The 27,558-nt window shown below is 39.0% G+C and overlaps 1 protein-coding gene across 2 annotated transcripts in view; it reads left to right on the top strand.

Annotated features, from left to right (window-relative positions):
* Positions 1-27,558, top strand: part of PDS5B (PDS5 cohesin associated factor B) — a 69,711-nt gene that overhangs the window by 28,083 nt on the left and 14,070 nt on the right. For both annotated transcript variants that reach the window (XR_014525069.1, XM_083498850.1), the window contains exons 6-23: positions 772-898; positions 3,595-3,675; positions 4,802-4,942; positions 6,873-6,988; positions 8,123-8,217; positions 8,970-9,115; positions 10,281-10,432; positions 11,397-11,510; positions 12,952-13,033; positions 16,653-16,701; positions 17,696-17,835; positions 17,922-18,037; positions 19,573-19,678; positions 20,348-20,508; positions 21,544-21,667; positions 22,082-22,240; positions 23,084-23,152; positions 25,363-25,499. Coding sequence is in view for 1 of the 2 variants with exons in the window: in XM_083498850.1 (XP_083354976.1) it covers positions 772-898; positions 3,595-3,675; positions 4,802-4,942; positions 6,873-6,988; positions 8,123-8,217; positions 8,970-9,115; positions 10,281-10,432; positions 11,397-11,510; positions 12,952-13,033; positions 16,653-16,701; positions 17,696-17,835; positions 17,922-18,037; positions 19,573-19,678; positions 20,348-20,508; positions 21,544-21,667; positions 22,082-22,240; positions 23,084-23,152; positions 25,363-25,499 (2,115 nt within the window). In the remaining variant the exon portion in view is untranslated. The remainder of the gene's footprint in view (positions 1-771; positions 899-3,594; positions 3,676-4,801; positions 4,943-6,872; positions 6,989-8,122; positions 8,218-8,969; positions 9,116-10,280; positions 10,433-11,396; positions 11,511-12,951; positions 13,034-16,652; positions 16,702-17,695; positions 17,836-17,921; positions 18,038-19,572; positions 19,679-20,347; positions 20,509-21,543; positions 21,668-22,081; positions 22,241-23,083; positions 23,153-25,362; positions 25,500-27,558) is intronic.

The following is a 27,558-nucleotide window of genomic DNA, read 5'->3' as shown; positions in this document are numbered from 1 at the left end:
GAACATATAACATTGATGCTGAGACAATTGCACTAGCTACCAGTTTGTTCCCCATCCATGCTTTGGTGTAAGTCCCATTCTAGTCAGTGGTGCTTACTTCTGAGTAGTCATATATAAGATTGCACTTAAAAATTCGATTTTAAATGAGTTTATAGTCTCTGTATACACACAGGGGGCCCATGCGCAGAGCTCTTAATGACAACTCATAGATTATACCTTTATGGTCATGAACAGTTGCAGAAACAACATACTAAATATCAGCCAAGATAGATCTCCAGATCTGGACATTTCTAGTCATAGTTTAGTAGTGTAATGTATTAACTTCACCTCCGCTGAGCCTTCTGTTTGATGCTAGAGTTGTGAAAAGCAAAAAATACAACATTGTCACTAATTTTACATCAGGGAATGACAGTGATAAATGGACTGGGCCACATTCCTCCAAATTAAAAAAATGGTGAAAATATGTGTGAGTTTTAATTCAGTGATTTTGTCTAGTAAGCAGAATAAGACTTGGGATACCAGGGTTCAAATGCCCCCTCAGCCGTGAATTTCACTGGATGACCTTGGGCCAGTCACTGTCTCTAAGCGTAACCTATCTCTCAGCTTGTTGTGAGGATAGAACAAGGGGAGATCATGTGCACTACCCTGAACTCCTTGAAGGAAATATTGGATAAATGTAATAATAGTTTATTTTACTTATTTATTTTATGGCTGAACCACAGTGAATTATATTGTGCTAATAAGCTGAAAATCTGTTCCTCTTGATTTCAGCAATGGTCATAATCAAAAGGTTCATATGCATATGGTGGATTTGATGAGCTCTATAATTTGTGAAGGTGATACAGTGTCTCAGGAGCTTTTGGATACAGTGTTAGTTAACCTGGTGCCTGCACATAAGGTAAGCAGTAACATTTTCCTAATTTCCTGGCACTTCCGTTACTTTTATTTGACTTTCAACTTTGTATGTGGCAAAGTTATAGTGCAGCTACCTTTTATTCGTGGCTCTGTAACCAGGTTAGACTGCCAAACTGAAGCGATAAAGTTGGCCAAGATCTCTATCCCTTGTTCCCACTTCTTAGACAGAGATCAACTCTTTTTTTGTGAGAAGTTGGAGAACTGCATTTCTTTCAGCTCAGCGTTGCTTGAGTTTAATGGCAGATAGCACTGGGCAAACACCATTCACATGTGTGTTGTCCTCTTCTGTCCTCAAATGGCATTGTTAGTAACTCTTCCATTCTAGAAAGAGGGGCAAGCAGAGCTGTGCTCCCTGTCGTGGCGCTTATTGGGATAGGGGAGTGCAGGCAGAAAAGCTGTGTGCAACTAGGCTAAGTAGGCAGATGGATGACCCTTCAGAATAATAATTTGTAAGGCTAACATTAACTAAATCATGTTAATATAAATGTTCATATTCAATTACTTGAGGTGTCTTGCAGTCTTGGAACATAAGGGTGCAAATCACAGTATTTCTCTATGTCTCCGTTGTTCTGACTAGCTGTGTCTCAGCCAAATATTTGTTCTCTTCCTGAAGCAGATTTGGGAAAGAACAATTACTTGTGGGAAGGAAAGCTATTTTCCCAACTCTACATAGCTCAGGGAAAGCTTATGTTTCTACCTTTTTGTGGTTAATCCTATCAATACTTCATTGCTTGGTCAAGAGTATAAAGACTATGTGTATTTGCCATTTTGTTATTTGAGGCACCATATTTGGAGGACTGTTGAAAAGTTGCCTTGGCTACATGTATATTATTTCTTGTTGGTTTTCCCAGTTTTCGGAAGTGTAATTAGCTGTTTCAGATTTCTGGATGCAAAGAACTATTAATATCTGGAAAACACAAGAGTATCAGCTGGCTTATAATTTTTATTTGAAAGCATTACATCTTAGGAGTCACATGGTACACTTTTCAGTTAGTCATTATTAATTGATCTTGAAATGAAATTGATCTAGCTATTGTTCAACAGTATTTTATAACTGAATTTAACCTGACTCCGTTTTTCACAGGGTTAATTGAGTTAAATAATTTAATACCATCAAGGGAAAAAAGCAATTTAAATTGAGTTTCTGATTTTCATTTTTGCATGTTTTGTGAACAAGGATGTGTGTTAACTGGTTACTATAACAACTAAATATTCATTTGCAACTAAATAAAGCTTTTATACAACCTTGAAACATAATCCCAACCTTTGGACGTGCAGCCCACATACACTGCAGAATTACACTTGCTTAGAGGCAAGACAGATTTTTGTTAGGCTCTTTCTGTATCCATGCAAGGATACTGTACAAAAACAATTACTTCAAAGGCTAAGGCTACAGTTGTAGGTGCTTTTATTTATACACAAATTCAGCTGAACAAAGTTGAATTTACTTCTGAGTAAAGTTGCATTAGACTTTGCTGTAAGTGTCCTGAACTTTTTCATCATCATCATCAAAATAAAAATTAAATTATACCCTGCCCATCTGGCTGGGTTTCCCCATCAACCCTGGGTGGCTCCCAACCGAATACAGTGGTACCTCGGGTTAAGTACTTAATTTGTTCCGGAGGTCCGTACTTAACCTGAAACTGTTCTTAACCTGAAGCACCACTTTAGCTAATGGGGCCTGCCGCCGCGCCGCCGGAGCACAATTTCTGTTCTCATCCTGAAGCAAAGTTCTTAACCTGAAGCACTATTTCAGGGTTAGCAGAGTCTGTAACCTGAAGCATATGTAACCCGAGGTACCACTGTATTAAAAACAGTACAGCAAAGCAAGAGTTGGTAGTGAGCAAAATAGTATTTCTCAGTGGGACAGATAAGTAATGTTGGTGCTGTTAAATAATTAGACATAAATTGGAGAACTGAACACATTTCAGAAGAACAGGTAGCTGGACAGCATAGAATATGAGTACAGGATCACTCGTCTGGGTTTTATAAGTGATCCTAGTGATTTATACTGTATAATCTCTGGAGTCCTAGCAGTTCTGGTGATTTGCTAGGAAGCATAAAACAATAAATAGTAATACATAACTTAGTTTGTCAGTTGTAATGTTAAAATGTGGATTATGGTCTGAAAAATAACTAAACCAAGGAAAACTGTTAGATTGAGAGATGGAAGATAGCAGAAACCAGGATTTATGGCCAACATCACACTCTTATGCATGCATACACAGAAGTAAGTCCCAGAGTTCAATGGGACTTAACCCAGATAAGGACAGTGTTCTTAAAGCTACCAACATGAGTTTGACCAAACTGCGGGAGGCAGTGGAAGACAGGAGTGCCTGGCGTGTTCTGGTCCATGGGGTCACGAAGAGCTGGACACGACTAAACGACTAAACAACAACAACAAAGGACATAGACAATTGCAGCCTGCATAGTAGCCTTTTTCTGAGCTTTGAAAGTTTGACACTGCATTGACCAACTCTATAGTTGTTTCTATATATTGTAACCATAGTGGGTTTTTGTGTGTGTAATACTTGTAGTATCCTTTTTTAAAATCGGCATTTGTCCATCTTGTTTGTGAAGATTTGCAAAAAGCCAGTTACGTGAATTCACTTATTTGTATCTGAGCATACATTTCAAGCACACTTTTACAGCGTTTCCTGTCTGAAATATACCTTTCAGAACTTAAACAAACAAGCATATGACTTGGCAAAGGCTTTACTGAAGAGGACGGCCCAAGCTATTGAACCATACATTACTAATGTAAGTGAGGATTTAAAGTGACTGTGCAGATGAAACTGAGTAAAACATATAATTTGATGATGACTAAGTACGTGCATATCCATAGAGTCAGAACCCTTGCTTAGAACCCTTGGAAAGCTAAACTGTTTCTATATGACACCAAAATAATAGTAACATGGTCTCTAGGCAGGCCTCCTCAGGGAAGGTATTCCACATGGAACACCACAGGAAAAGTGCACACTCTCTTTCTCCAGCTGCTACCTGTCACACTTCAGATGGTGCAGGGATCTGGAGAAAGACCTTAGATGGCATTCTTGGTCAGTGGGTGGATTGATATGGCAGTCCAACAAATAATTTGGGTCCGAAGCTGTTTAGGGCTTTAAAGGTTAAGAGCAGTGCTTTCATTTGAGTTCTGAAACTTCCCGATAGCTTGTGGTGTTGTTTCAGTACAAGAAAAAGACAGTCTCTCTGCCAGAAATGAAAAAGACTGTCATAGCAGTGCTCTAGGCACAGCAGTGTTCCGCAGGAGAATTATTAATGTGGATTGTGAAATGTTTTATTTTCAGCTGTACCCAATAATTGTTATTCTGCATAAATGTGGTTTCCATTGCACATACATTTTAAAACAAATTGAACAAAAATTGAATCCATTGGGGCCAAAGGCGGGATATAAATGTAATAATAAATAAATATGATTTCTCTTACATTTGAAAGCTCATTGCGTTAAAGGGCACTTGGAAATTTAGACTATGAGCTTAAGTTGAAACTAGAGTAAGTCTCCTACGTAGGGTTAGTATGTTATTGTTTCCGTTAACTAGCTGAGTTACCAGAAATCTAAGATAGCAGGCATTTGGGTAGAATGCTAGGTTAGTGGGCCTTCTTAAAGTACTTGTTAGCTTTCAAATGGTGTACTTTTAGAAATATGAAGAGCTAAGCCGAAGTTAAAAACAGCAGTTTGTTCTTAAGATGGGCTTCCAAATACTTCAACTGTGAGAAGGTAGTTACTCGGGAGTTTGGGGGTCACATGTTTGTCCTCTGGGCATTTTGATAGCCCTTTGTGGTGTTTTCCCAGAACAGCTTGGGATAGATTGTTGAGAGAGGCTGAGAAACTTCTTCTGCTGTTGATACATCTTGCTTTGTCTTACAGTTCTTTAATCAAGTGCTTATGTTAGGGAAAACGTCTATCAGTGATCTCTCGGAGCATGTTTTTGACTTAATTCTGGAGCTATACAATATTGATAGTCATCTTTTACTATCAGTTTTGCCACAGCTTGAATTTAAACTAAAGGTAAGTGTTATATCAGTTGTATCAAATCTGGATCCTTTGGGAGGTTGTTTCTGGTTTGGGGCGACCATCACACAACTTTTCATACAGCATGTTCATTGCACCTCAGTGAACATTGGTGCGTCAACTCCTTATGGAGGCCACATCCTCTTCCAAGCCACGTTCCTCACCGGTCTGTGGCCCCTGAAAACATAGAATTATAGAATTGCAAGGAACCCACAAGGATCATTTAGTCCACTGCAGTGCAATAATCCTGCCCACAGCTGTCCCTGGGTGGGCTAGAACCGCCAACCTTCTGGTTAACAGCCAGTTGCACTGACCCATTGCACCACATGACTTGAAGGAGGCCAGGCTGGAAAAGGCTCCTCACCTCTGCCCTGCAGCATTCAAGGTCCACTACCTATACGCAAAGCTGTAACTGTGTCCAGATGCTGTTTCAGTTGGCAAGCTGGTGAATTAATATTTCCCTCAACACTCCGTATATCTGCTTGCAAAGAACACAGGAGCACATGGTCGTAAATAATTTCTTTGTTGCCCTCTGCATATGTGGGATGACAGCAGAGGAGCATACTGAGATATACATGAGCAGCTGGAATGAAGAGGGGTAAAGGAAATGAAACAGAAACCTGATGTATATGCAGTCTTAACTTCAGCTATTGCCACTTTTGCCATACCTCTTAGCATTGGCCCTGCAGGCTGAAAAGGAGCGGGGAAAGAGCATGCAATAGCATCCATCTCTATGTTAGTGTCTATGACAGCGTTTGGACACAATGCTGAGCCGTAAACTATGGGAAAGTAGCACAGACTGTGCCATGTAACTTGGAGCTCTTCTACTTTGACACTCCCTGCCTCCAGCAGGGAGACAAACCACAGAGCAATTGTCTTATGATATATCTGAGCCAGCGCTCAGGGTTTGTTTTTCTCCAGACCATATTCTAAACTTCCCAGTTGTGGTTTGCTTGGGAGAAATAAACCAGGGGCACATGTTTGAATATAAGGCTAAACCAACCACCCTGTGGACTGTTTCCCTGCTGGAGGTAGGGAGGAGTGAAGCAGATGCACTAGCACGCAGTGTATGCACAACTAATTTTATTAACTATACCTAAGCAAAAGTAGGACTAAACGGCCTCGGCCCAGTATACCTGAAGGAGCATCTCCACCCCCATCGTTCTTCCCGGACACTGAGGTCCAGCGCCGAGGGCCTTCTGGGGGTTCCCTCGCTGCGAGAAGCCAAGTTACAGGGAACCAGGCAGAGGGCCTTCTTGGTAGTGGCACCCACCCTGTGGAACGCCCTCCCACCAGATGCCAAAGAGAAAAACAACTAACAAACTTTTAGAAGACATATGAAGGCAGCCCTGTTTAGGGAAGCTTTTAATGTTTAATAGGTTATTGTATTTTAGAGTTTTATTGGAAGCCGCCCAGAGTGGTTGGGGAAACCCAGCCAGATGGGCGGGGTATAAATAATAAATTATTATTATTATTACTACTACTACTACTACTACTACTACTACTACTACTTAGAACTGTAGCCTTCTAATGCATGCTAGGTATACGTAACAAGGAGCAAGCTCCACTGAACATAATGGACCTGCTTCTGAGTAAACTTGCATGGGACTGGGTTTAAGTTAAGCACATATGAGAAGTATAATAAGTGAGTGATACCTTGGTCCTCAAATGGTATGTGTAAATTGTTTATCAGAGTCATATGGCTGGACAAGTTTAATTACTTCCCTTATAAACTGACTTTGTTGCTTGTTGGTTCATTTCCACAGCTATTATTTGCTACCATTTTAAATTTTAGATTGATAGATGTGTATGTGTTTTTTTTATTAAAAAATAGGTTTGTTTGAGAACCTGTTTTTACAGTGTCTGTCTTGTCTCTCTCTCTGTGTATGCATTATATATTTATATTGAAATTTATTTTATTTTCCAGAGCAATGACAATGAAGAACGCCTGCAGGTTGTAAAATTACTAGCAAAAATGTTTGGGGCAAAGGATTCAGAGTTGGCATCTCAAAACAAACCACTTTGGCAGTGCTATCTGGGGAGGTATAAATTGTTTAGTTCCTTTACCTTGGGGATTAAATACTGAAATTTAATGTAACATTTTGTTATTTTGCAGCATTTTAGACATTCTTTTATGTCTAATATGAGCTATAGATACACATGAATTCTTTGTTCTGTATCCTCTGAAATTGACATAAATAAAGCTAGATCTTCATCTGTGGTTCCACAAACCTTACAATTATGAACCGTCTTACTTAGTTTACTGCCATTAACTTCTTTCTGCTAACGTAGATTAATCTGACTCTTGCCAACACCACAACATTGTAATAATAAATTCTATGTTTATATTGGATTTGATTAATATTCAACAGTTGTGGAGCTTTCCAAGCAACAGTAACAAAAACAAGGCTTTAGACTTTTAATTAGGTGACAAATGCATATATTAATAAACATTTGCATGAAAGAGATGCATGTTTAAAGAGTATATCTTCCAGCTGATTTGTCCTTTGGTTAAAATGAGAAATAGGCTGTAGTATTACATTTTTTAAGTATCTGTCTGGATGTAAATAGCCAAGCCTGATTTATCAGACACAAGTTGGGTAGCAGGTTAAGGGGGGAGAATTTTAGCCCAGTGGCAGAGCCACTCGCATTGCAGGCAGAAGGTTCCAAGTTCAATCTTGGCATCTCTAGGTAGGGCTGGAAAAGACTGTTGCTTAAAACCCTGGCAAGCTGCTGCCAGTTAGTGTAGACAGTACTAAGCTAGATGGAACATAGTGCATTCTATTGAACAGTGAATACCTTAGTAATGCCATAAGCAAGTGAAGCTTTGGATGTCAGATTGTATGACATTAGAAAGTTGAACAGAGTAGCTTCGTTGCCATTATAACTTTATTAATATTGGGTTGGATCCAGACTTGCCAAAGCTGGAATCAGCTGTTGGTGTTTCCAGGCTCTTGCACAGCGCCGTGAGATATCTTTTCAGAGTATTCTTCTAAGTCTTTGTTATAACAGTTTACATAATACCTGTAGAATTCCTTCTGCTTGCAAATATCTGGATCTAATCCATCTTGTTTACCAGACTGTTTATCTTTTGATTCTTTGAAGCAATAGGTATGGCATTTTGATGAAAATTGAAATGAGGGCTAACATACTGTGGTTTTTTTGTTTTTTAAACAGGTTTAATGATATCCATGTACCTATCCGCCTTGAATGTGTGAAATTTGCTAGCCACTGCCTTATGAACCATCCAGATCTAGCAAAAGATTTAACAGGTATCAGTAAATTGAGTTTGCAAAAGAAGAGGAACTCTTAGCATTTATTCTGTTTTTAGTAGTAGCAAAATAACAGCACTGTTTTTATAGTGCGCCTGGTTTTACAAAGCGCCTGGTTTTTGATATTTACTCCTGGTAGGGAAGCAAGCCTTCATACTCACCTGTGGCCTAATCTGACTAATACAGATATATTTTTCTAAGGCACTAGTTGGTCACAGCAGGGAAACTACCACTATACAAATATATAGTAAAAGATTAAGAAATGGGTCCCCAAATTCATGTTTGGGTCAAAAGTAGGTTCTGGGTCTGAAAAAGTTGAAAATAACTAGTCTAAAGCAGCCTTCCCATGAAGAACTTATTTATTAAATTAACACCCCACCCTTCCAAATGAGCCCAGGGCAGCAAACACAGCTGTGATAAAATAATACCATTAAAAATAAAAGCCTTTAAAAACAATTAAATGCTTCTGATAAGTCCTGTAGCCAGCATCTTATTCTTCAACTGTTAGTGGACAAGCAAATATAACACCATAGTGATTAAATTAGCTATTTTCATGAATTAAAGTCTTTTGTTCACAACTTATCAGATAATAACGGACAGCGAGTTTATTAAGAGGAAAATATTAAATTGTAGTTGTAGTGTCTCCCATTATGCAAGCTTTTGCCCTTCATTCTCGGGACTAGTGTGTCAGCATCAGTCTACGTCGGTTTAGGATACTCGATATATTAATTAGGGTGTCTTTTTTTGTACAGAATACCTTAAAGTGAGGTCTCATGACCCTGAAGAAGCTATCAGGCATGATGTTATTGTATCAATAGTTACTGCTGCTAAGAAAGATCTTTTGCTCGTCAATGATCATCTTCTTAACTTTGTGAGAGAGCGAACACTTGACAAACGGGTAAGTCATTGTATATGTAGGTCAATTACTTGGAGTCATTGTTAGTCCAAGAGTAGGCAACTAATTCAAGCATGTTAAAAATTCCTTTCCATTAAGATTTCTCGCAAGAATTGACTAATTGCATATTTGCATACTGTGATTATCTGCTTTACCAGCACATATTTTTGCATTTCCTAAATTATGAGATTGTATAAACATGAGAGTAAAAAAACAGTGAACTTGTTGTGAATACAGTGAAAGTTTTGTGTGCAACTGATTCCATTTTATGATCCACACAGAAGTGCCTTCAGGATTTTGTATTGTGTAAAGAAGTCTTCGTAATTATTTTGTTCTGCCTTAGCCATAGTACTTTAAACAACCCAATGTATGATTATTAGGTTTAGTGGATTAGTTGAATTTATAATTTGTTCAAATGTCAGATTAGGTCTGTAGCACATCTTACAAAAAAGCAATGTAGCTACTTACTTAATCTTAGTGCATGAAGAGCAAAAGTATAGGGAACAAGCTTTATTGAACTGTGTATTATTATTTTTGGCTGTTGGTATATATATACACACACACACACACATATACATATACATATATACATACATACACACACACACACACAGAGAGAGAGAGAGAGAGAGACAGCTGGGGAAAAATCTGGTTGAATACTGTTTCTTTCCTTGTGTTAATTTGTTGCCTTATTGTAGCAAACTCCCCCCTTTTGATAAGTACACTGCCAGCGTTGTGTAAATATGTATAGCACCCTTAATTTCAAACCCAGGGCAGGTAGCAACAATATTAAAACACTCAATAGTAGAAGGGAATATCCAATGAAGCCAATAAAACAGTTAACAGCAAGAATGAATAAATCAGCATAATCATTACAAAGTCATTGAAGCAGCACCTAACCACTCATAAAGGCCTGGGGGCAAACACATGGGTTGTAGCTGGCACCAGAATAACAATAGAGTTGGCATCAGATGCACTTTTTGGAGGAAGACATTCCAATGTCAGGGTGCCACCACAGAGAAGGACCTAGCAATTATAGTTTCCAGATTGTTTTCAAGGGCAGCAACACATAAAGCACATTGCAACAGTCCAGAATTTTGAAACGTGTATGAAAATATATTTAGAAACAAAGGCATATTTTGATGTTTGAGATATGTTGTTGTTTTAGTGGAGAGTGAGAAAAGAAGCAATGATGGGACTTGCACAGATATACAAGAAGTACTCCTTGCAGTCAGAAGCTGGAAAAGAAGCTTCAAAACAAATTGCCTGGATAAAGGACAAGCTGCTGCATATATATTATCAAAACAGTATTGATGATCGGTAGGTTAACCTGAATATATACGATTAGGAAGTATTCATCCTTTTGCCTTGTGTGAGTATGCCTGCTGACCAATAGCAATAAAGTCAGAAAAGAACACAGCTCATTGAGTCTAGGAGGGCATTCAAACAGCAATTCCAAAGTCTGCACTGCTTTTGGAACTTGGAATGTTAAGTGTACTGAATTCTCTGGCCATAACTCTTTTGCATTCATAGAAATAGGTGTGATATTCATACTTGGCCTACATAGTTTGATCAAATGAAACTTATATCTAAACTAAGCCATAGGGTTCTTATATGGAAAACCATGATTTCGAGCTATGTGAATTAACTTGCTTAAGCCTAGAGACTTCTTGCAGGCTCCTCTGAGGAGGATATTGAAAGACACCATTTTAAAACAAATCTTGGTCTGCCCTTTTTTCTGAAGTTGAGGTCTTATGTTTCATAATGTGGTTAGTGGGAGCAAGATAGGATCTGAAATCATGTTTTTAACCTGGTTTGTTCTCAACACAGTTTAAGTAAGGCACAGTTTTTCCAGTTCAGGCATCATGGGGAACTGTGATTGGTTTAAAAAAGATAGCTTTTGATAAACACATATGGTACTTCAAAAAGGAGAAAGGAGAGCAGAGCATGACAGACTAGGACTGCAATCTTATAAACAATTATCTGGGAGTAAGCCTCAAATCTTCTAGAAGCTTGTTCACCTGGCAAAAACAATAGTTTCTATTTACATCTGAACCAAACCATTGTGTATTTCTATAGAATCTTATAAATATTTTAAATAAGTAGCATTCTGTTTGTACCATTTCATTACTAATTTATTTGTTAAATTTGACTTACTTAGATCAGTTTGGTATTGATTTAGTTTTTATGTGCACTTAATCATAGTGGAGATTGAGAAATTTGCTTTAGTAACTTCAGTCTTGTTTCATATAACATAGGCTTATTATTGACTATCTCTCTTTAGACTGCTGGTGGAACGCATCTTTGCTCAGTATATGGTCCCTCACAATTTGGAAACAAATGAAAGAATGAAATGTTTATACTACCTTTACGCCACCCTGGATTCAAATGCTGTTAAGTACGTTTTACATGACAAATTTGGAACTAATAATGATGTTTGCAATGCTAATATAGCTAATAATCTTAGTGTGACAGAATTTTTGCTTGGATAATATCTGGATACAGACTGTGCTCAGTATTTAGTAGGTTAAGATTTCTATCAAAATCCATCCTTGAACATGAAAGAAGAGAAAATGGGAAAGAGACCTTGCTACATCTTTCATATTTTTTGACCGTTTACTTTGATTGTGAATTACAGTTTTCTCAGGCTGTTTAGTGCTTCCTCAAAGTATATTGCAAATATATTATGGGTGGAACAGAGTTGAAACTGGTTTATTTCGTTCTATATTTGGAGACAAATTGGCAAGGCTAAAATGAATTTGGTTCTAGTCTGCCCCACATACCCACTATTTCATGATGGGTGTCATTAATTATTGTCTAATAGGTATTAGCATCTTTGGGTACAATTCGCTTAGAAAACAATAGTGCTAGAAATTATAGGATAATCCGAACTAGCACAAAGTTTTAGCTGCTTCTCTGTATCAGAATTTGTGTATAAACACAGATACATTTGTATAATGGCACTGATATTGGCAGTTTTATTTTCAGTCCCTTTCCAATGATCTCTAACACGAGAACTAGTGTGGTATAGTGGTTAAAGTGTTGGATTAGGACCTGGGAGACCAGGTTTCAAATCCCTTCTTAGCAAGAAACTCACTTGGCTTGTCCCAGTCTCTCACAGCCTAACCTACCTCACAGGGTTGTTGTTAGGGTAAAATAGGAAGGAAGAGAATCACATGTCCAAACTTCAAACTGCCTCCCTAGCTGGTATCTTGCTTTTAGTGGGTGGTAGTCAACTAACTTTTCCCCAGAGTAAGCTCATGTGGATGAATGAATATGACTAAATCGTAATGGTCTGCTCTGAGTACAGCTTCGCTGAATATCACCCAAAGTATTTAAATAATTGAAGGGAATGGATTGATAAAAAGGAAGTTGAAAGAGGAAGTCAATAGGGACCAATCTTTCCAGAATGCTTGGATGGTATTCAAAATGCAGTAATAGAAGCTCAACAAGAATATATAAGGAAAGCTATGAGAGGATACAATCATGGGTAATGAACAGAGTTAAGGAAGTTATTAGAGATAAAAAAATGGAAGTGTCATCCAAGTGAGAGGAAAAAAGGGAACACAAACATTGCCAAAGGAAATGCATGCAGACAATAAGGGATGCAAAAAAAGCCCCAAATAAATGAATCTGAATAATATAAATTTTGCTAACGGCATTAAAGGCAAGAACAAAATATTGTTAGTTCTTCAGCAGAAGAGTAGGCCTTAAAGGCTTATAGCCAGGTGAATTGTTAACTGGAAGTTTCTCCCTATTCATAGTGCTAACAGTTTAGGAAGTTGCAGTTATGAGTACTGTATCACTTATTTGCTTCTTTTTTATATTTTAACTATCAGGGCACTAAATGAAATGTGGAAATGCCAAAATCTACTGCGGCACCAAGTAAAGGATATGGTTGACTTAATCAAGCAACCCAAAGTAAGTTTATTTCGTTTTTAACTTTTGTGCATACTACAAAATACTTAGTTCATGCTAATTCTTGTAGAAAGCTCAGTATTCAACCGCGGTTGTGAAACTGCTATCCCTTTTAAGAAGCATCAAATAAGCAAAAGGAAAGTAGAAATTATGAAGACTCTTAAGGCAGCAATTATCCCATTTAGCCATTGTCTATTTCATTGTATGGGACAACGACAATAAAGATATTGTATATCGTCCTTTTAACATGTTATTAAATATGTGAGAGATTAGGGTGTTTTAGAAAATAAAAACATTAAAAACATTTATTTAATTGTGTTTACTAAATTTTATTATTTCATAACAATAATAAAAATAAAAGGACTGTCAGTTGACTATTGAACTAGGACCAGGGAAATCCATGCTCAGATCACTGCTCAGCAATGAAGTTCACTGAATGACCTTGGGCCAATTCATTGCCTCTCAGTCTACCCTGAGGATAAAATGGGCCGAGTGGATGAGAACCATGTATGTGTTCCTTGCAGGAAAGGCAGGATAACAATGAAGTGAATGAATGAATGTGCAGTAAATATCCCTATTAATATTGGCACTGTGGTAAAGACATCTTTCTTACAATCCAGGACAACCATAAGGTGTCAAACCAAACCATACTTGGAGTAGACCTATCAAAATCAATAGATTTAACTAACTTCAGTCCATGGATTTCACTAATTCTACTTTCAGTATGACTTATTTCAGGGGAAGGTAATCATTTTCCTCTACAGGACAGATCATGATCAGGATCTGCCTAGTGGGCCAGATTTCACAAATGAGTGGTTCCACCCACCTGTAACAATTCCCTTTCATTCTGATCTTAAGTGGAAAGAGGGGAGGTTTTGAATCTCCCTCCACCTTTAAGATCAGAGCTGGTCCTTAAACTACTGATTTCCTTTTCTTAACAAGCTTTCGGTGTACATCTGGATTTACTTGTCTTTATATTAATCTGGAAGCTTTGGAAAGAATGTTTCTGTACCTCTAAGGTTGAAACATGCTTACTTTGGCAAACGAGAGTTTACAGTCCTCGAGATGAGGCTTAACAGCCCAAGACATCCAAAGAGGCTTAGGGAATAATGGGAGGAGGAGATGTGGTTGTTAGGAAAAGGGTTTTTAAAAATGGCTTCTTAGGGCTTTTTATATGAAAGACAAGTAAGGAGGACGTGATAGAAACTTATAAAAAATGGAGAGATTTCTTCACCCCTCTCAACATTAAAATGGGGGGTTGTATTTTACACAGCGTATAATTAATGGGGTTTGCTGCTGCTGCAAGATTTTGGTGATGACTTTGTCTTAGATGGTTGACAACCAGAAGTGTTGGGCTTGTTCCCTTGGGAAACAGGATGGTGGTGGACCTCTTGTCTGGTTCAGTATGGCTCTTCTTGAGAATTTTTGTTTGCTTGAAAAGACATTTAAATGGCTCTTAGAGAGCTTGTAGTGAATTAAAAAGAGAACTGTTTTGGCAGTTAAGACTTTGCTTTCCTTCAAGGCTCAGTTGGAAATTAAACTGCTCTTAGGCTAGGATGAACATAACCGTTGGTTAGTATAGTTCATCCTTGTGTGAGGTGGTAGCCTGAATTGAAGAAGAACCATTGGGCCGAGACTTGCTGTCAGCTTTTCTTCTTCCCAAGTGGAGCTGTTGTGTTCAAAATAGCAAAAGTGATAGCAAAATGTAGCTCTGCTATTTAGGGCACGGAGTGATGCATGGATATGGACAAGACATTTGCACGTCAAAATTTGATGGACTTGTTGGAATGCATCCCTTGCCTCAGGATTGTATGCGTTGCTATGGAGCCATTATTGTTTTTCCCCTCATCCTGAAACATTCTTCCTTAAGATTAAGAAAGTAATATGTGGAATAATTTCAAATTTCTGTTGTCCCTCTATAGCTCCCCATACTAGAGTAACTATCAAAGCTTTTTTAAAAGAAATGGTGTTCTTCAGTCTATTAAGCAGCAAAATTGTGGTAGTAATGGCAAGTCGGAAGGAGCATGTTTTCCATGGGATTGTATATCTAAATCTGTGATCTGTGAAAGGGTCTTTAAAGCAGATTACGCAGAATTCTGACAGGTAATCAGTGACTTATGCTGCCTGGCTTTTCTGATAAGGAGTAGAAAAGCTTGATTCAAATAAATTGCTTCGTTTGTGCTTAATCCTCTGGAAATCTTTGCAGCAAGAACCTGACAGACTTCAGCAGCAGTATTGGATTTCATTCCCGCTTAATGATGGGTCTGAATTGTTTGAGTTGTTCTGTAGGCTAGACTGTACTTCAGAACTTTTAGCAGTTGCCATTAGAAACATTGCCTCTCCATTCTTTTCCAGTTGACTCAAAAGTCAAAACTGAGTTGTTGAATTTCTTGATGGCTTTAAAAAAACCCAAAACATTTTGAGAAATTTTGCATGAAGTGAGATAGGGATATGGCAAATGAAATCATTTCTGACAGCTATCTGGTTTCAATCAAATAAGCTAATATTATATTTATTACTACATGCTGGCATTTTATTCCTTTTTTAAAATAAGTATTTTTCAGTAATATTTTTTTAAAATAAAGGAGTCCTCCTTTTCCCATTATAACTAGATTGCCCCTTTCTGACAGGTGTTCATAGTTCCCTGTTTATAGGCAGTTGTTTATAAAATTAGTAGGGAGTTCATGTGTTGACAATGTAAAAATGAGAACATTCTTGGATTATGATGGTATTTTATTAGAAAAACAGCAACAGTTTATTGCACATTGAATTAATGAAATGAAATAACACAGTCACGAGTATCATTGATGATGTAAAACATCTTTTTAATATAAGATAAAATGGAACGTTCATATTGCTTCCTTCTCAAACCTGGTGCCCTCTATATTTTGAACTATAATTCCCACCAGCCCAAGCCAGCATGGCCAGTGGTCAGATGATGGGAACTGTAGTCCACAGAGTACCAGCTTGGAGAATGCTAAATGGAATTTAGTTATTCAAAGAGGGCTGGTTCTTAGTTTTTTTTGTTTTTTGTTTTTTTTGCATTAACTTTTTCGTGTAATTTTTCAAATTGGCAACACTGTATCTGTTGCTACTATTTATATTATGGTAAGGTGACAAATATACTTTTAAAGGCAGCAACCTGAATATGGTTTAAAGAAACACTACAGATGGTTTTGCCTGCTGTTATAAAAAGAAATACACTGGTAAAAAATAGAGTAGATTATGGTCTTTGTTAGGTGGCTACTGCAGAAACCCACATTTTGGGGTTATTATTAGGCTTGCTTGGTCTTTTCCTTGGTCCTTAACTTTTTCCCTGATGATTTCCAACAGCACAAACCTGCTTGTCAAAATGTAAACCGATTGTGAGTAAATATGCTTAGGAATGTAGCATATATATATCTCTATATACCCATCATGGTTTTAAGAGCAGCAGTGGACAATTACCTTATTCTCTGTGTTGAAATCCAGCTTTATATTGTATTCAACTTCTGTATAAGGATGATGTATAAAAATGATGTTATCTATTTCTGAAATGATGGTGCAGCATTACACCTGATGCTGTGTGAGTTCACAATGCAAAGTCTTGACATTCAAAAGTGCTTTCTCATTTAATTTCCAGACAGATGCCAGTAGTAAAGCTATATTTTCAAAAGTGATGGTAATAACAAGTAAGTTTTTAAAAATGTTTTAAAGCTTTAATACTTTTAACACTGTTCCCTTGCTAATTTTTTTGTTCAACTGTTGATTGAAGTACTTTCTAATTTGGAGAGAGTATTAAGACATTGAGGTCTGAAATGCCCCACCCAGAACAAGTTGTCTGAAGAATATTGTTAGCATAAGCACATATATCATCAGTACAGTTAGTGGTTTGAAATTTAGAACTGAGGAGTAGTGGGGGAATATTTTTTCACTGGGCGGTATCTAACTACAGTAATACCTCTGGTTGCGAACCGTCCTCCTTGTGAACATTGGCGGGTTACAAGCTCAGCTAACCTGGAAGTAGCTGTCCTGGTATCGAACTTTGCCCTGGGATGCGAGCGAAAATCACACGCCAGAAGCATGCGCGCAGCCGGAGGCCCTGGAACAGATTAAGTTTGTAACCAGAGGTACCACTGTAATATGTTCTGTCAGATGCGGGTGGTGCTGTGGGTTAAACCACAGAGCCTAGGACTTGTCAATCAGAAGGTTGGTGGTTCGAATCCCCATGACGGGGTGAGCTCCCGTTGCTCAGTCCCTGCTCCTGCCAACCTAGCAGTTCGAAAGCACGTCAGAGTGCAAGTAGATAAATAGGTCCGCTCTGGCAGGAAGGTAAACGCCGTTTCCGTGTGCTGCTCTGGTTCGCCAGAAGCGGCTTAGTCATGCTGGCCACGTGACCCGGAAGCTATACACCGGCTCCCTCGGCCAATAAAGCGAGATGAGCGCCACAACCCCAGAGTCGGTCACGACTGGACCTAATGGTCAGGGGTCCTTTACTGTGTTTGCCACAGTCTTAAGAGCTTCAAAGTGGCCCATCGCTGAAGCTTGCCAGCCACAGTAGAAGCTAACTACAACTGGTTTTGGGGTGGAGTTTTTGTTTGTTTGTAAGTATTAGGCTTCTTAATTTTTTTCTATTAAGTGATTTAAAAGTCCCATTGAACCTAAACATATTTCACTTCCTTAAAGGAAACTTGCCAGATCCTGGCAAAGCACAAGATTTCATGAAGAAATTCACGCAAGTTCTCGAAGATGATGACAAAATTAAGCACCAGTTGGAAACACTTGTTAGCCCAACATGTTCATGCAAACAAGCTGAAGGATGCGTGGTAAGAATAGGTATTAAAGCATAACTTTTTGGTTATTGAATTGTCTTGTCTGTCAATTAACTGTTGGCTAACATTGAATATTGCAGCGAGAAATTACAAAGAAGCTAGGAAATCCCAAGCAACCTACAAACCCATTTCTGGAAATGATAAAGTTCCTGCTGGAGAGGATAGCCCCTGTGCACATTGATACAGAATCTATCAGGTACCTCTTTTCACTTAATTTAGTGGTAAAATTCAATAAAACTGGCAGGAGGTATTGCACAGACAGGTTTATTATTGATGAGAAAATTTACTTTATTCCTCTCTTGATGATTATATTATAAATAGTAATAACTATAAAGCTGAGACAAAGAAAATTGCAGAAATTAAATTTTTACCACTTTTCATAAGGAAAAATGAAGTAAGTCCTCTGAATAGGGAAAAATTTCAGGGCCAAATTTCAGGCCAAACATATTAGCAATGTGTTGGGGCAGGGAGTTGCTTATGGTGGCAACAGATTCGTTGTTTTAGAATTTTATTTTTTTGCACTAGGTAAGAAAGGGTTTTGCAGTCATTGCGATTAGCAGTAGCAGCAGGAGAGGAGCTCTTCTGGGCAGCCATAGTTTTCCCACCCTGAAGGCTGCTGAAATTATGCTACGTACTTTGTGTGTGGCATTATTCAAGAGCTATACAGAGCAGGTGGGAAATCACAACTACCCAGAAAAGTCCTCTTTTGGTGTCAGTGAATTCTCACAACATTACAGGTAAGATTTGTTTTTTAAAGTAAGCATAAGGTAAAGGTAAAGGGGTAAAGGGACCCCTGACCATTAGGACCAGTCGTGACTGACTCTGGGGTTGCGGCGCTCATCTTGCTTTATTGGCCGAGGGAGCCGGCGTACAGCTTCCAGGTCATATGGCCAGCATGACTAAGCCGCCTCTGACAAACCAGAGCAGCGCACGGAAATGCCGTTTACCTTCCCGCCGGAGCGGTACCTATTTATCTACTTGCACTTTGATGTGCTTTCGAACTGCGAGGTTGGCAGGAGCAGGGACCGAGCAACGGGAGCTTGCCCTGTCGCAGGGATTCAAACCGCCGATCTTCTGATCGGCAAGTCCTAGGCTCTGTGGTTTAACCCACAGCGCCACCCACGTCCCTTAAAGTAAGCATGTTCCCTTACAAAAAAACAATAGGTACAGCTGCTCCACCCATGAAAGCAACAAAATGGTTCTCCCAAATTTGTCACTTCCAAAAGGGGTAAGGTGTTGGGTTCATCAGTAGTTGTAACTGGTAAAAACAGCAATAGCTGAAGTCCTGACCTTTGTGCATTTATAACAATGTTTGTGATCAACATAATGGACATCACCTAAAATAATTTTTAAAAATCACTTTAAATTACCATCCATTCAGTGTTCTGGCTTTCCATTTAGGATGTTTGCTTAGCTATAAAAAACATAAAGGTAATAGAAAGTATTATTCATGGTAAGGTAAAGGACGGTCCTTTACTTTTACAAAGGCGACTATTATTCATAGTTGTACATCACAATCAGCACTGTCAGTTGAGATTTAATCAAAGCTTTTTAAGAATGTATAGTTATTTACTTGCTAAGGAAGGAAAATGTCTATCTTAATATGTCATGCAACTTTAACAAGGAATCAGAAAGGATGTTTTGGCACTAGTAATGCAAATAGCACTAGCTATAGCTCAGCAAGTATAAAATTATCTACTGCTGATTAACTTTGATCTTGTCCTTTGTTAGTGCCCTAATTAAACAAGTGAACAAATCTATAGATGGGACAGCCGATGACGAGGATGAAGGTGTACCGACTGATCAGGCAATCAGGGCAGGTCTTGAATTGCTTAAGGTAAAGAGCTCCTCTTGTAGTTAGTGAGAAGCATTACTGGAAAAATGGAAGCTGTGGTTGGGATGGTCTAAAGCAGGGGTGGCCATCTCCCAAGAGACTGCGATCTACTCAGAGAGTTAAAAACTGGCAGTGATCTACCCCTTTTTGGGGGGTTCGGGTCAAAGATGTTGAGGTTTTTTCAGGGAGGAGGTAAAATGTTGAGCTTTTTTGGGGGGAGCCAATGATCTGCTAGTTATCTACCGCAGACATCCAGTGATCTACCGGGAGATCACAATCTACCTGTTGGACATGCCTGGTCTAAAGCATGAGACAAACTTGTGAGTATTATGTAGGCTGGGTATGTGTGTCTTATTTAGGGTGCAGCTGCTGCATAGCCAGATCATATTATTGATGATAAATGGAGAGAATGAGTGCTGTGTTAGTCTGTCTTGCCATATGTTCCCTGTGCATTTTAATTTTATAGTTGAGAGCTGCTGTTATATTATTTGGAGCGTTGCCACTGGCTACAACTAGGCATTTAGTGGATGTATTTTTTTTGCCGTTGATTTCTCCTGGTATATAAAAGATTACTTAATAATTGAGCCGAGTAAATATAGTCATATAATGGTTCGGTTTGTATGGAGTGTTGTGAGAATAAACTTTAAAAGAACCATATTGCTTACTTTGCAGGTGCTTTCGTTTACACACCCTATCTCATTCCATTCAGCTGAAACTTTTGAATCCCTCCTGGCTTGTCTGAAAATGGATGATGAAAAGGTGGCTGAAGCGGCACTGCAAATTTTCAAGAACACGGGAGGCAAAATTGAAGAGGATTTCCCACACATCAGATCGTGAGTTAAATACAGTACCTTTAGGCCGTCCATATTAAATTACAGTTTTAGAATTCTTGGGCAGAATTTAGCTCTTAGGGAAGTCAGTAATGAAACACTTAATTTTGATGACGTCGGGTTGCACCTGTTGCTTCCACTAAATAACAAGGCGCTGTCACCACCCTGGAACAGAAGCAAGCCAAAGTCTGGCTTGTGTTATATATGAATCTGGGATCATGGTTTATTTCTCTCCCAAAAAATTCATAAACAGTAAGCAAGGAGCAAACCTTGGCATGTAATTGTAGTTTGTTTGAAGAGAAACAAAGTATGAGCCTGGGTTCGCATATAAATGACAAATCAGACGGGCTTGTTTCCTGCCTAACGTGGCAGGAATGGAGCAGGAAAGAAGCCAAGTGTGGACTTTTTGAGCAGGGCACAACAACATGCTTCTCATTCATGTTAAAACATAGTTTATGTTAACTGTGGTTTAATTTTATCTGAGAACCAGGCCATTATGTTAAAACAAAGCAATCTCTGCTGATGATAGTTGCCAGGACACAGCTGGAGATGATGTATTTCTGTCGAAATTGGTTGACTTTTATTTTTCACAGTCAACTTGAGGCCTGCATTGTTTGGCTTTCCTTAGCATAGTGCTGAGAGAAATGCTCCTCATATTGCTTAAAGTAAAAAAACAAAAACATATTTTAGAAAGGAAAGTCATAGATTTTAATACAAACGAGGCAGATATTTTGGTGCACCAATTATCCTGAGAGACTGGAAATACAGCCACGGATCTTCAAAATGATAGCCACAGACTTTCAAACCCTATGGATTTTGGCTTGGTGGGTTTGCTCTCTGCATTCAGGGAAGACCTGTTTTTTCAGACTACTGTGGAAGAAAAATTAAGTACTTGAATATAGCTTTTGTGCTTCTCCCCCTCCACTTTGCAAAAAATAAATAAAAATGAAACATTTTGACTGCTACATTTATATCTATTTAAAGCAAACAAAAGAAATGTGGCAGATATACATTAACAAAAAAACTTTTTACTTTTAGTGCTTTGCTTCCAGTTTTGCATCATAAAGCTAAGAAAGGACCGCCTCGCCAGGCCAAGTATGCTATTCACTGCATCCATGCAATATTTTCCAGTAAAGAAACACAATTTGCACAGATATTTGAGGTAATTGGGGATGTTTCTTGGTGGGGGGAGGGGAATTTTATAGCGCATTTGTATTTTTTCTGGGAAACTGCCATAACTAAATGCTTGATACCCGAAAATATTGCAGTTATGAGTGGAGTTAAAATGTGCTTCTTGAAGAACATTTGGTTCTATTCCTTGTTCTGTTTGTTTGGGGAAGAGCTATAGCTCCCTGGTAGAACATCTTCCTTGCATGGAGACCATTCTGGGTTCGGATGAACTGAACTAGATGGACCAAAGATCTGACTCAATATAAGGCAGTTTCCTATGTTTCTGTGTTCTGAACAAAAGTGATTATCTTTAACTTAGTTCAACAGCCTGCTAATTAAGGGCATGTCAGTTAAGTTTACTTTCATTAATATTTATTAATACTTAATGGCTGTATTTATTTTTTAGCCACTGCATAAGAGTCTAGATCCAACCAACCTTGAACATCTGATTACACCTCTGGTTTCCATTGGCCACATAGCCTTGTTGGCCCCTGATCAGTTTGCTGCCCCATTAAAGTCCTTGGTGGCCACCTTTATTGTTAAAGACTTGTTAATGAATGACAGGGTAAGAACTTTTTTTTTTTTACTCATAACTTTATTTTTTACAGCAAGAAATTCAGAAACAGGAAAAATAAAGTACTACTTAAAATAATGTCTGCATAAACCTTTTCTTCACATAAATATATTTTTCAGACTTCACATAAATATATTTTTCAGACTGTGTCAAATAAGCCTCTCTGGGTTTGTAACCAAATTACTTTAACCTAATATTAATTCAAAGCAGTAAATCCTTGAAAAAAATTCCCCATCATCTCTTTTTCATCCCTCCCTTCCCCCTTTTTATTAAAATACACACAACCAGGTTCTCTGCTATCACAAACAGGTACATGGATTCTCTTGAGTATTACAGTGTTCATAAATTCAAAGCATGCATATCTCTGAATTATAATCCTGGATTTCAACTTTTATAAAGTGTCGCAAACACTGCATTTGACACAATGCTAAGTCAAGTTTTGTTTAGCTCTCAGGGGTCACAGAACATGTTTTTCCTTGCAAACATGAACATATATACAGCATTTTTTCCACAAGAGAAAACAAGCCAGCATTAGGTGTGCAGGATCCTAACTTACTCAACATACCATGGCTAAAACAAGCAATGGTTTAGCGTTGCTACCACTATAATCCATGCCTTCCGAGTATGTGATTTTTGTTGGTAAAAGAAAAATCCATTTAGCTTACATGGTTAAATTGGTGTATGCATAGGCACCCAGTCCTGTATTCCTGGTTTGGTTCACAAGAATAATATAATATATATCTATACAGAAGCTGTATATTAAGATGAAGTAGAGAAAAAACAGTGGTCTTCTCTGAATATTGTATATGAAACAAGTTATATAATTTTATTCAGATGCCAGGTAAAAAGACAACTAAGCTCTGGGTGCCAGATGAAGAGGTTTCTCCTGAGACACTTGCAAAGGTGAGTCACTTAAATACTTGTATTTACATTATTATCTTCCTATCACATTTTTTTTATTTGTCTACAGTGCTACTTTTACTTTCTTTTTTCTTTTTTAAAAATAATTTTTATTAACTGGCCAATCACATCAAATTAAATCATATCACATAAATTCCAAATTACAAAGCCGAATTTTTTTGTTGGGGGGACCCATATTTCAAGATCCGAAGGGGGATTCTAATCATCTTCTTGCTGCTGCGTTAATGTCCCAATCAGTCCCAATCAGTCCAAACAACTACTTTTACTTTTACTTTCAGCTAATTTGTTCCTTTCTCTGTCTGATCTCCCACCCTTCTTAAAGTAGCTTTTTGTGAGACTCTTTAAGATGGTACATGGTAGACACATCTTTTAATTTATTTATGAACTATCAGTAAATAACATGGTCATATTGCCCTTATGCGGCTTCCATTCAGTATTATTTGTTAAAATGGATGTCGTTATTTATTAAATTGTGGACACCATACATTTTACAGTTAGATAGCCAAGGCCTTAAAGCTTCCAATCAGATACAAGTATAACTACTTTCTCAGTAGTGGTGGTCTTAATCTTTGGCTTCACCTTATACAAAGGATGCTAGTTGTCCTCTGTTTAGAAAAAAAAGGTTACTATGTGAGAGCAATTGACACTACAAACCCACCTAAATGGCAGCTTTTGAAGGTTTATCTTTATGTGAATAGCTATGCATTCCTAGCCTGTCTTGAGTGTATTCAGAAATTTGCTGCTTTAACAGTAGCATGACCTAGTGCTGTATACCACTATCTGTGCTCAGTGACAGATCTTTGGGATACAGGTAGGTAGCCGTGTTGGTCTGCCGTAGTCAAAACAAAATTAAAAAATTCCTTCCAGTAGCACCTTAGAGACCAACTGTTATTGGTATGAGCTTTCGTGTGCATGCACACTTCTTCAGATTCTTCAGATCTTTGGGAAATAGTGATATAATTGACTACTTAGTGTGGGAGACCCACTCTTTCCCCCATTTTGTATTCATTTGATTCTGAAGAGCCTAAATATGGATTTACAGTGGTTTTTATGTCATGGATTGTTATGGTCCATGAAGAATCCATGAAACTCCAGTAACTTGAAGTCCAGTTCCTAATTAAATATAGCATTACATTTTTTCTTGCCTTTGCATTTTGTCCCCTGTCTTTCCTACTTTATCAGGCTTTGCAAGTCTTCCTTAGTCCTGTCAGTCATTCTCTATGTACCATTTTACTTCTCGAGGCCTACCACACAGTCACTAAATACATGTTGTGTTTAATGACTTCTGTCTCTCTGGTAGGGCAGGTTTTTTTCTTATGGCTGGATGAACAACAGCAAGACACTCACTAGGGTGGTAAAGAACAGATAACTGCCACAGAAGCCATTCTTGGTTGACCTTTCAAATATGGTGTGTGCTTCGAAGTAGGGCAACTTGGTCAGGAAGGCCTGCAAACTTAGCAAAGGCACAAAGGCAAATTCTGCAGTGATCACCATCCATTGACCATGCTGGCTGGATCTGATTAGAACTTGGAGACTGCTTTATAGTCTACTATCTTCAGTAGTCAGGGACGCAGGTGGCGCTGTGGGTTAAACCACTGAGCCTAGGTCTTGCCAATCAGAAGGTAGGCGGTTCGAATCCCCACGATGGGGTGAGCTCCCATTGCTCGGTCCCTGCTCCTGCCAACCTAGCAGTTCGAAAGCACGTCAAAGTGCAAGTAGATAAATAGGTACTACTCTGGCGGTAAGGTAAACGGCGGTTTCCGTGCGCTGCTCTGGTTCGCCAGAAGCGGCTTGGTCATGCTGTACACCGGCTCCCTTGGCCAGTAAAGCGAGATGAGCGCCGCAACCCCAGAGTTGGTCATGACTGGACCTAATGGTTAGGGGTCCTTTTACCTTTGCCTTTATCTTCAGTAGTCAGTGGAACAGCAAGGTGAGAGGAAGGAGCAACTTACTCAAAAAGGAGAAGAGCCACAACTTGATGTGAATTAGCTGCTTTTGGTGGGCTGGAGATATATATATGTGTGTGTGTGTGTGTGTTCCTATTCACCAGATTATGCGGTTTCCTATAAAGCTTTTTTCTTTAAATGAACAGCATTTTTAGAAAAGTGTCCTGCTATGTAATTACAGAGACATTATATTGATCTACTGTACTTGTTATAATTTGCCTCTGCTGTTTGTCATATTTGTTTCAGATCCAGGCCATCAAGATGATGGTTCGATGGTTGATAGGAATGAAGAACAACCTCAGTAAATCAGGAACTTCTACCCTGAGGTTGTTATCAACGATATTGCACAGTGATGGAGACCTGACAGAACAGGGGAAAATTAGGTATATGGAAAGCTAGTTTTTGGGTAATTTATTTCAGCTGGCATAGAAAGTGGAAGCATGTTATATCTCTGATCCAGTGATATGCATGCAAAACAGAATGCTGCTGTGTGCTTCTGCACATACGTGGTCAACATGGAGGGTGGTAGTGTTTAAACAGGTAATTGATGTTCTTAAACTGCCAACTGGGCCCTCTGTTTACTTGGCACATGTGGCTGTGGATTCCAAGTCCTCGAAGCTGTAGTAGATACTGTACCAGTTTTTCTTTCTTCTTAAGGAATTTTTGTTGTCATTTATCACTTTCAAAGCACATAAAGTTTGCTAAACATTGTGGAGAAATCAGAAGATAAGACCGTCTCTGCGCACAGACTTGCAGTCTAATACACTGTGCACCAAAGAAGAATGGAAGGAAAGAGGAAAGCAAACAAGTTTATGTCGCAATTTTTATAGTTTGAAATTGGCCCAGTTATATCTCAGCTTGTTAAGCTAAGATATGCAGAAGGTCTTTTTACCATGCACAGAGCCCCTTTGCCCTCACTTCTCTGCAAATCACAAGTTAATCCAAAAAGTCTCTAATCAATCATTATTTTATGTTTTGTCTGAGCTTTGGAACAACCCGGGCCATGATTAAACCAATGTCAAACCATGGTTTAGTAGCCTGGCATGTCCCAGAGCTTGGCAACCATAGTTTCCGGTTCAAACAAAAATGGAAAACTATGATTTACTGAAGACTTCCTGGATTAATTGTGGCTCACGGGAAAGGGAGGAGTGAAACAGCTGCATGCAGAGGCCTTTGGATCTTTAAAGTTTGAGTCTCGGATCCAAGCTCTTGGATACAGTTGAATCATCTGGATCATTCAAATGGAAATCTTTTGTTTTATTTTTCTGCTGCTATTATTTTTATTAGTTTCAGCTTTGAAATTAGGTTAGCTTATTTGTACCGCATTTTTTGCCCCATAGGACGCACCGGCCCATAGGACGCACCAAGTTTTTTGGGGGGGAAATAAAGAAAAAAAAATTATTTTTCCCCCAGGCACTTGTGGGGCCGGCAGCGGGGAGAAGCACTCTTCTCTCCGCAGCCCGCCATCAGACCAGGTCCGGGGACAGCGGGAAGATGCGCTGCGCCTCCCAGCTGTCCCCGGAGCTTGCGGGGTTGGCGGCGGGGTCTCCCCGCGGTCAGCCTCCAAACCACTTCGGGAGACTGCGGGATGGCGGCATTCCGCCTCCCTCTGTCCCCCGACCTTGTGGGGCTGGCGGTGGGGCTCTCCTGAAGCCTGGAGAGCGAGAGGGGTCGGTGCGCACCGACCCCTCTCGCTCTCCAGGCTTCAGCGAAAGCCTGCGTTCACCCCATAGGATGCACACACATTTCCCCTTCATTTTTGTAGGGGGAAAAGTGCGTCCTATAGGGCGAAAAATACGGTATTTCTTTTTTTAAAAGTTGTATTTATTTATGCAATTAATTGTTTTAATATATAATTTAAAAATTGTTAAAACAGGTAGCTCACGTCTTACGTGGGGGCTACGTTCCTGGCCATTGTGCACATAAGCAAAATTGTGTAAAGCTCGCACGATCCCCCATAACTCACTCTACCTCCTGAGATCTGGTCGTTAAGCTTACTTACTGAGGTCTTGGCAAGTGACCTATCACACCCTCCCTGCAGCTTCACTTGCCCTCCTCCACTTAGCCTTTCTCAATCCTCTTCTAGCTGCTGCTGCTTCTCCTTCTTAGACTCCTGCTGCTCTTTCTGTTCTCTCCCTGCAAACCTACAAACTTTTTTTTGTTAAGCCCTCAAACTCGCTTATACCTCTGGGTCTCCTTGTGCTGGGTTTTCCATGCTGCTGATTGGCTCCTTTCAGAGGCTGCTGGTGCTGCTCTTGCCATTGCTCTCACCTTGAAAGGAAGAGAAGGTGGGGCTGTTTCTGCGCCCAGACCCCCCGCTGCCCCTTCTTTTGGCCCACCCCATCCACTTCCTATTGAATTAATTACTTCCTGGCCAAATGCAGAAAGCTGCAAACGTGTTAGTGAAATAAGAGTAAGATACGAGTTACCTGTACATATTGT

Source organism: Podarcis liolepis (assembly GCF_965112155.1).
Source record: "Podarcis liolepis genome assembly, chromosome: 4".
NCBI lineage: Eukaryota > Metazoa > Chordata > Lepidosauria > Squamata > Lacertidae > Podarcis > Podarcis liolepis.
This window is presented reverse-complemented; position numbering and strand designations above follow the sequence as displayed.